The sequence below is a fragment of the Tenrec ecaudatus genome, chromosome 8, assembly GCF_050624435.1.
Source record: "Tenrec ecaudatus isolate mTenEca1 chromosome 8, mTenEca1.hap1, whole genome shotgun sequence".
NCBI classification, from domain to species: Eukaryota; Metazoa; Chordata; class Mammalia; order Afrosoricida; family Tenrecidae; genus Tenrec; species Tenrec ecaudatus.
The window spans coordinates 123,096,624-123,106,495 of NC_134537.1; the positions used below are offsets into that span (position 1 = coordinate 123,096,624).

Below are 9,872 nucleotides of genomic sequence, written 5' to 3' on the forward strand. Positions count from 1 at the left end.
CCCTGTGTGTCCACATTCAACAGCTTCTCAACCCTCCGACCCACCAACAACACATAACCCTACATCAAAGATGGAGATGCAACTTCACTACTGAATAAATACATCATTTCCAAAAGAGGTTTTGTGAAAGAACTACCTTTGCCATTAGGATTGTAAGTTCACGAATTCAAATCTTAAGACCTCAGAGCCTACAAGAAAGGGATGTGTTTGAGCAGCACAGCGTGTATTTGCTCAAGACCTAAAACTCAGTTCTCCTCAGGGAGAGTCAGAGAGCTCCTGGCTTTTATGTATCTCTTTATTTTTACTGAAACATGGCGGTAATGATAAGTCACTCATAATTTTATCACTTAAAAGGGCCTTCTTAATGTAGCTGCCCTAGAGGCATAGGGAAAGCCACACTTGAGACCTGAGAGACACGCCGTTTAAATCTGTTCTGTCTTCTGGAGCCAGGCTGGGGACTTCGCAGCAAGACTAACTGGCAGGCATGGCAGATGGTGACATTAATGCTAGGATTCTTTTAGCTTTAACTTAAGGAGCTGTGCTTAATTAATTTACTTAGTAGATTCGGTTTTCTCTTAGAATGCATCTCCCACGGCACGCTTAATATGCACGTAGAACAATGAGCTATTATCGCTGGCATGGCCATTGGCTTCCTATCCAGCTTCTTATGAACCCCCCCTTAGCTGTCTCTCAGTTTGCATGACTGGCCCCTCTGATGTTTCAATGGTTCCCCTTCAATTTCTCCTTTAAAGGGAGTGAGAAATATGTACGGCAATCAATGTGTGCTTCTGAATATTTATGTTAAATGACTACACCCAAACCGGAACGTTATCTTTGCCTTCCTGTGTCCTAAAGAGTCAGAGATGCCCGCATCTGCTCGCTAATCACCTACTTCGTGGTGACAAGCATTTATTGGCTGTTCTAGAGTCTGGGGATATCACATCCAATAAACCCACTTGCCTAGCTTGTAACAGTATATATTCTTCACAAAATTCAAGGGGGAAAACATGGCATAAAACATTTAACATAATAGCCTTAAAATGTAATCTTTACCACATAATCCACAAATTTACAATTACTAGGTTATTCAAAGTTCAGCTGGATTCCTGAAACCTACCTCTTCTTTTGAAATGTTGAGCTCAAATATTTGACTGAATCTCCTTCATATTTAGTCGCAATTCACAAAGGGCCATTCATTACTATTTTAGTTTTAAACATTCAATTACAGAATTGGGCGTCTAATCAATATATTTTCCCCGCATCCATTGCCTGTGATGTGGTCATGTTTCCAATTATTTGACCAATCTTTTCTTTAAATACAGGATATTTGCATCTTTTTCTACTGACTTTATGTACAAATCTTTCTGCATTTAACTCTGAACATACAAGGCCAAAAAATGCAAGGTTGCCCATATAATTTAATTTTGATAAGCTCATTTTCAATTGTGAATTTTCAGTATTTTCTCTTTTAAAAATAAATTCTTGCCAGAATTAATCATTTTGTTTTCATCTGATGTAGTTCACCTCTTACTTTTTTGTCTCCCACTCATTTGAACCTCTCTGTACTTGTTCTGTCTGTTCTTGTGTCTGGATCCTCCGGCTCCTTGGGCCACGTCTGTGTCACGTGGTCACTAACACAGTGGATGCAGCACCCCCTCCGGTATTGATGGTGGCAGTGGACGTAGCACCCCCTCATCTGTCAGCACTCTTAGTACTATTTGCCCAGGTGACTTGAAAGTTGCTGCTAAGCTGGCCCCTAACATTCCTTTGGAAATGGACCTTCCCGGTGTGAAGATTGTACATGCTCAGTTTAACACACCCATGCAGTTGTACTCAGATGACAATATTATGGAAACACTTCAGGGTCAGGTTTCAACAGCTCTAGGGGAAACACCCTCGATGAGGTAATATGAATCTTTCTGTGCCTTCGGCATATTAACTAAACACATGGGCAATGTCAAGTCTGCTGATGTTTTCTAACATAACCTCTTAATGGAAAGAAAGCTATGTGGAAAAGCTTTAAAAAGTAGCTAATGATTTCTTGCAACTGTCTGAGACATAAAGAGTTAACTACATAGCCGTTTATGTGATAGCGATAAGGTGAAATCATTTAAGGGTTAAATGTATATGATTTTCAAAGCTACATTGTGCTGTACAAGTGTCCAGAGCAATACCTCTCAAAAGCGATTTGTAATCTGGTATACACGTTATCTCTTCTCTGTGGGGTCAAAAGTTGGGAAGAGATGGGAAGCTCAGGTATGTCTTATAAGGGCTAACATCCTTCCCTTCTCGCGATGGCATTTTGTGGAGACGTAACCATGTTTTCATTGACAGTGTTTGCCACGCTTAAGGGTTGATAAACTATCTCTCGGCAGTAATAATGATCATTAATTTATACTGACCTCTACTTTGACAAATTTGTTCTTTATTCGAGGTACTTTCACCATCAAACATTTTTAGTTGCAAAGAGTTGTCATAGGATAAAATTATTATTCCTCTTGTTCATTATTAAAGCATCGTTTTCTTTTTGAATTAAAGTATCTTACTGCCTAAGAGGGCTCTGCAACAATAAACTGGTAAAGTTATCTCTTAGGATACACACATGGAACTGCTAATGTAATAGACCCCAAAGGCAATTTTCAAAGAATTTTAGATCTATAAAATTATTCATTTCAAACATTATATAAGTAATTAGAAAATGTGCACATAGAAACCACCTTTTCTAGATACTGTTGTTAAGTGGCATAATGTATTCAAGTGTTTATGGTCTAAGAGTAATGTTATATTTGTATTGTTTATTATGAATGTAGTTAGAAAGTATATTAAAGTAAAGCTGCTAAAAAATAATAAAGTAAAACTGCTTCATGATTATGAATGATCTATAATATTTATAATATTTTAAATATGTGATGTAATCAACATAAGCGACTTATATATGAAAGCTTAAACATGATGTGCTTTCAACCCTGGACAGGTTGCCATTCTTCAATTTATCAAGAAAATGATTACTTATTATTTCCAGTAATTAGCGAAACAAACCTTAAAATCAAAGTTGACTTATACATTTTTAGTTTAGTATCAAAAATGAACCTAAATTTTATTGGAAATTTTGTGACAAAAAAAGTACATTTGGCTCATGCTTATACTTTCTAATGTGTTTATTTTGTTTTTTTTTCCTGAAACTAATTTTGTTCACTTCCGTAACCACGTGTCCATCAGGCACAGTTCTTGATTCTTAGATTTATTGTTTTCTAACAATCACTTTCCCATTCACCCTCCAAACTAGTTTGTCAAATGGGAAATAGTTTGCACGACTCCCAAGTTAATCACGCAGTGCCATTTGTGAAGGCAACCCACGTAAATCCTCAGTCTGTATTGCGACCAGAAGGGAGGTTAGCTTGGAAGTCCTCAGGCTGTGCCGAGGTTGCTGAAGTGGCTACTGCTTACTGATGTCTTCTGGCATCTCGCGCTCCTGACGATGCTTCCTGGCCAACCTGTGTTTCAGTGAGCCCGTCGCCTCGGTGCCGCCGCAGTCGGACGTGTACCGGATGCTCCATGACAATCGGGAGGAGCCTGCACAGCCTCGCCAGTCAGGCTCCTTTCGAGTGCTCCAGGACTTAGTTAACGACGACCCAGGTGAGCAGTCTTTAGCGTCTGCTGAGAGGAGTGGGGCTGGGACGCAATGAAAGTTTAAACTGGTTTTTAGTCACTAACAACTGAACCCTTGCTCACATGGGTTTCATGGTGTGGGATTTAAGATAAGAGCTGCCAAGAAGCCACACACTGAAGTCAGAGGTAAAAGATCCCAAATTGCATCCACAGTCGTCACAGGTGACCTCAGTTGGCGAATCGGACATGAGAGTTGTTAAATTGTTATCGGTATGAGGGGTCACTGAGTCAGTTCCAAGTCATGGCAACCCTGTGCACAGCAGGACCAGTGCCGCCTGGGCCTGCAAGGCAGCTCCCCCTGGTCCTGATGTTTGAGCCATGAGTGCAGTCAGGAGGCCAATGCATCTCACCGGGTTCTTCTTTATGCTGACTCTCCCCTCGCCAAGTATAAGGCCCTCCAGGGGTTAATCACTCCCGATGGCATGTCCAAGCATGTGAGACAGAGAGTCTCACCTTCCTTGTTTCTAAAGAACATTCTGGCTCTCCTTTTTCCAACACAGATTTATTGGTTCTTCTGGCCAAGCCCAAACCCCACTGTCCTCAAGCTGATTCCAACTCAGAGCAAGCCCTTATAGGGTCACCGTCCCTGTGCATCTTGACAGGGGCAACTAGCCTCATCTTTTGAACCATTGACCTAGAAGCTAATAGCCCACCCCCTCACCCACAGTCCAGGGTATATTCAATACTCTTCACTAACATGTAACCAAATGCATCTGTTCCTCTTCCATCTATTTCACTGTCCAGCTTTCACGTACATTTGAGATTGAAAACACCATGGCTTGGGTCAGGGCACCTTGGTCCCTCCTTAAAGTGACATCCTCTATCTTTAACACTTTCAAGAGGTCTTATGCATCCAATGTGCCAATTTTCCCATTGAATTTGTCATTTGATCTCTTGGTTGCTACTTGAATGAGCTTTGAGAGTGAAATCCTTGACAATTTCCTTTTTTTTCCTCTCCATTTGTCAACATGTTGTTCATTGGTCCAGTTGTGAGGATTTTTGTTTTCTTTGTATGGAGGTGTAAGGAGCCCTGGTGACTTAGTAGTTAAGCATTAGGCTGCTAACCATAAGGTCACCAGTTCGAAACTACCAGTCAGTCCTTGGGAGAAAGATGGGACTTTCTACTCTGTAAAGAGCTACAGCAGCGGTTCTCAACATTCCTAATGCCACGACCCTTTCAGACAGTTCCTCATGTCGTGGTGAGTCCCCCCCCCCAACCATAAAATTATTTTCTTGCTACTTCATAACTGTAATTTTGCTACTGTTCTGAATCGAGTGACCCCTGTGAAAGGGTCGTTCAACCCCCAAAGGGGTTGCGACCCACAGGTTGAGAACCGCTGCGTTACAGTCTGAGCAACCACCCCAGGGGCAGCTCTACCCTGTCCTTTTGGGTCTCCATGTGTCAGATTTGACTCGATGGCAGTGAGTTTGTTTTTAGTTTTGTTGTGTTTTAATATTGAGGTGCAACCAATCAATCCTGAAGGCTGCATTTTTTATCTTCTTCATTAAGTGCATAAAGGTCTCTTCACTTTCAGCAAGTACAGTTGGGCCATCTGCATATTGCAAGTTGTTAATGAGCCTTCTAGTTCTTTTTAAAACTTGTAAATTGGGGAAGAGTTTCCATTTCAATCATCATTTTGTATTAACCATTTAAACAGCTTATCAAATTTCCCAGTTGCATACGCTGTCCCCACTCCTTCCTCCAATTCTGCTATCACATTGTTTTCCATACAGATCAGCTTCTTGGATATTTGCTCACCCTGTAGTTTAAAATTGATATGGTAAAATTTCTCACCCTCCCAGTACTCTAGAGTATCATCATCATCATCCACATTTAAAATCACAGTGTAATGAACCCTGTCCCCACTCATCTGTCCATTTGTCATAAGTTGTGGTTTACCGTTGCCTGTGATGCTGGAGTCGTCTATGTCATACCAGCAGGTTCAGCCAGGGTGGATGGGTGCCGGCAAAGCCTCTTGACTCAGACAGAGCAGTAAGGAAGACTGCTGACCCATTGTGACCTACTTCTGAAAATTACCCAAATGAAAGCATAGGGGCCGCAGTTGTACTCCCCCCTAGCAATGCTCATAAAGATAGCACAGGACTCGGCAGCTTGTCATTCTGTGATCTGGAAGCTCCTCGTGCGTGGGAGCCAGATGTATGGCACCTCACAGCAACCACGCACTAGTCCCTCTCATCCCAACCCTGCGGAGGCCTTTGCACACACTACCTCGTTTCATCCTCACAGTGACTCGGTGAGGTCAGAGCCATGATTTGCCCTATTTCACAGGTGGGGAAGCTGAGGAGGAGAGTGGACCTGTCCAAGGTCACACAGCCAGTAAGAACAAGCCAATCGCTGGAGTCAGACGTTGCTCTCCTCTGGGATGATTTATGTTCCAGTGTTTTTCCACGCGTCCAACTGTTGCCCCGGAAGACCCTCTCTTCAGGACAAAGTGCCTGGGGCTTGAAAGGACGCTGCTCCTTCAGGATGGGAAATGCCAGGGCAACTTAAGAATCCCTTTGGTTAAAGTGCACGCCTGGGAATAGAAGCCAAGTGCAAACTCTAGCCAGCCGTTCCCTGGCCACAAATGGAAACACTGTGTTTTTCAGATGACCGTCCTGCTGGGACTCGGAGCGTGAGGGCTCCGGTTACGAAGGCCCACAGCGGCGGCATGGGTGCCTCACCGAAGATGCCACTCTGCGACAAATGTGGCAGCGGCATTGTGTAAGTTTCATTTTTAACCCACGAATCCACTGTGAAGTCTGCAGAGTGCTCTGTATTGCTTATATACGAAGACCTGTGTGCAAAAGGGCACTTGTGAAAACTTAGAGCGGGTAGTTTCCTCAAACTCAGCGCCTCCGAGGAGCCAAGCACTCCTTGGAGATGCTCTAAAGCTGGCAGAGGAGGAAGCCAGAGAACAACCTTGATCTTGAGCTGTAGATATGACGGGGCTTCAAAAACCTTGTGGCAAAAATGCCACTGTCTTTTTTTTTTCTTTTCTTTTCTTTCAACCTTTACTCCCAGGCAGAGGAGGCTCCAGGGAGGGAGGGAAGAGAAGCTAGATCAATGGAAACAGAGCAAACAGAAAGGATTGTATGAGAGTGCTGACCCATTGTGAAAATTGCAAACGAGCAACTTGTAGGCAAATTGTTCAAGGGAGCCCGAATTTGCCTAAAACACAATAAAGTATTTAAAGAAAGTGTCCTGGTCACATAAGGTGGGATTATTGTACAATCGATTTCTTCCGCAACATGAACCTCAGTGAATCTGTGAGTTACGAGACCCCAGGCTGAATAACACTGCAGGACCCAGATGGGAGTGGAGAGTGGAGAGTGCTGGAACCTTTTCGGCAGGATGGAAGGGTAGGAGCCGTGGGAGGTTATGGAATAGTCTGGGGAGGGGAGAGTGGAGGGTGAAAGTGTTCACAAAAAGTGGACAATGGGGCACCCACTTGTAAGTAAGCCAATTCACCAGACACAGGCGACAGAGAGAGTGAGAATGTTCAGCCCAGGTGGTTTACCGGGTTATGGGTTGGGCTGCTAACCTTAAGGTCAGCTGTTCAAAACCACCAGCTGCTCCAGGAGAGAAAGATGAGGTTTTCTACTCCAGTAAAGAGTTGCAGCCTCAGAAACCCACAGGGACAGCTCTACTCTGTACTCTGTCCTATAGAATCCCTTTGAGTCCGCCATTGTCTTTCCATTCCGGTCTTCCACAAGCTTTTCAAAGGCCCCTCATATAGTTTCATGGAGGGAGGGATGGGAGTGGGAGAGGAATTGGCCTGAAAGGTTATGAAAAATCACATTCAAGAACTTTCACTTCAAAAAGCCCTTCCTCCTGGTGAATAGTCTTTGAAGATTTCCTTTACTGTTTAAGCCCAGGAAAGGAAAGGCGGGAGGTGCCAGGTTGTTAATGAGAACACATTATCCTTCCTCAGTTTCTTACATTGCACAAATGCTAAAAATTAAAATACAGTCAGCTTCCATTTCAAGGGACTTTTCCTTTATTTATTATTATTATCATCATTATTTTAGCTTTAACAAACAGAAATTTAGTTTTTCTCAGGTTAGGAAGCTGCACAGTTTAGGAAGCCCAGTTTCAGGGGGCCAGCTGCCCTGGAAGATTTTCCTGTCAACTCTGCTGGAAGGGGCTTTGCCTTTAAAAGGCTATACTTGCTCATTGAGTTCTTCAGGTGAGGCAGATCATTTTCAGCTCTCCCCAGCATGTGTCCAAGAGGGTCACCCCTGCCATCTCATCAGCCTGTTCCTGTACCCTTAGCCCCCACACAAGGCCCACCCAGCCAGTTAGTTAGCCAGCACCCAGCCCAGGAGGCCAAGCGAGTGGAGGCTGGAAAGGAAAAAGAGTGGGAGAGAAAGGAAAAGGCAGGGCAGGAAGCTCAGGAGCAGAGAGAGAGAGCACCCTGGTGAAATTCCGTCCGTGATGATGTTACCAGAATCAAGTCTTTCTCCTAAGCTGGAGTAAACTGTTTTGACAGTAGAGGCAACTCCTCCCACCCTGTGGAAATTCCATCCCGCCTCTTTGATCTGCTTGCTCTCTGCTCCACACCAGAGCGCCTGGACCACCGAAACAGAAACTAATCTGGTTGTGTAGATCAAAATCCAAATCATTCCCAGAGGTGTTTGTCTTATCTGTATCATGTCTCCCTCTTGCAAAGGTTTTCCTGGGAGGAAACCGTAAAGCAGAACTCTACAATCCCAACCCCCACACACACCCCTTTCACTACTTGTTTTCCAGCCTGCAAACGTTTCAACATTAGAGAGAAGCCGGAGATGCTTTATGAGGATCCATGCTCTGGATCTCCCGGCTTCGAGCTTCCCAGCTGTGCGCGGTTTTACAGCTGGAGGCGGCCGCTGCTTCTGGAACGTACACTGTAACATCTGTAGCGTTGGCGCCCTGCGCATCCTAGGTTGGGTTTGTGTGGTGGTTTTCACGAGACCTCTTTTTGCCCCCCCACAGCGGTGCCGTGGTGAAGGCTCGGGATAAGTACCGGCATCCCGAATGCTTCGTGTGTGCTGACTGCAACGTCAACCTCAAGCAAAAGGGCTACTTCTTCCTGGAGGGCGAGCTGTACTGCGAAACGCACGCGCGAGCCCGCACGAGGCCCCCCGAGGGCTATGACACGGTCACTCTCTACCCCAAAGCTTAAGTCGCACGCAGGCGGGCTCGCACGTTCTCACCCACACGCACTTACACGGGAGTCGGACGTTGCTGGCTGTGGCCAGGAGCAGAGCAGCTAGTCGCGTGCGAATCGCCAGCAGGAGCATGTGTACATGTTTATCTCGTTGTGTGTGGAGCAATAGGCGGCAAAGGCCGTGCTGTTTGACAAAAAAGACGCGAATGGTTCTGCAGCTCTTTTTTAATCTTCGGAACTAGCAATAACAATGGCATGTGAAGCAATAATTTTCTGTAGGCTCTACTCCTAAATTTGCATTGATTTTAAGACCACCACACATGTGACCATCAAGATGCTTTGGGGAGTTCTTGGTCTTGCCGTATCAAATTGAGCAATTATAGGAAACGCCCAATAACCGTCTTGTATTGTAACACACCTACACTTGTCTGTATCTGTTTGACTCTGCTAGTGCATGCTGGGAAGAGTTTCCCTAGATTTCTTGAGTTTCATATTCACACACTGTACCACTGGATGCGACCATAATAAATACTACATAAAGCCTTTGAAAACATTGAATGAAGTGGCGCTCAGTGGATTAAGATCATGTTAATTTTCTATGGAGGGGGCCCAGTCATAAACTAACTCAGATTGTTTTGTTTTGTTTTTCTTTTTAATGTGGTTCATTTAGTTTCCATAAACCACCTACACTTTCTTAATAGCCTCCAAAAGTAATTCAATCTCTCAGAAAAAGAATAGGTTTTGCTTTAGAATGGTCTCTCTCAATTTTCAGTGTCTTCTTTCTGACAGATATTCAGTCAAATTCAAGGTTCCACGTCCCTCAGAACTGGTTCTCTGTGCTCCCAGGTTCAGCACTGCCCGTCCTTCGCAAGGTGTACACACACACACACACACACACACACACACACACACAGTAGAGGCAGTTCAGAGGCCTGATGAGAAAGGGGATGGGGCTGCTGCTCTCAAGGGTCCCTGCTTGTATCCATTGCTGAGATCCACGATTTCTCTTGTGGATTTTCTCCTCCTGGTTGGAGCCAGCCAATAATCCATCTC

The 9,872-nt window shown here is 44.4% G+C and overlaps 1 protein-coding gene across 2 annotated transcripts in view; it reads left to right on the forward strand.

The window, feature by feature from the left end:
- The window catches only part of PDLIM3 (PDZ and LIM domain 3), a 32,480-nt gene extending 22,978 nt beyond the window's left edge, over positions 1-9,502 (forward strand). Inside the window, exons 5-8 of one of the 2 annotated variants that reach the window (XM_075556808.1) lie at positions 1,641-1,904; positions 3,506-3,636; positions 6,280-6,394; positions 8,645-9,502. In XM_075556808.1, the coding sequence (XP_075412923.1) occupies positions 1,641-1,904; positions 3,506-3,636; positions 6,280-6,394; positions 8,645-8,834 (700 nt within the window). In that variant the 3' untranslated portion in view covers positions 8,835-9,502. The remainder of the gene's footprint in view (positions 1-1,640; positions 1,905-3,505; positions 3,637-6,279; positions 6,395-8,644) is intronic. The other variant, XM_075556807.1, reaches the window with a different exon arrangement.
- Positions 9,503-9,872: the final 370 nt, after the last annotated feature.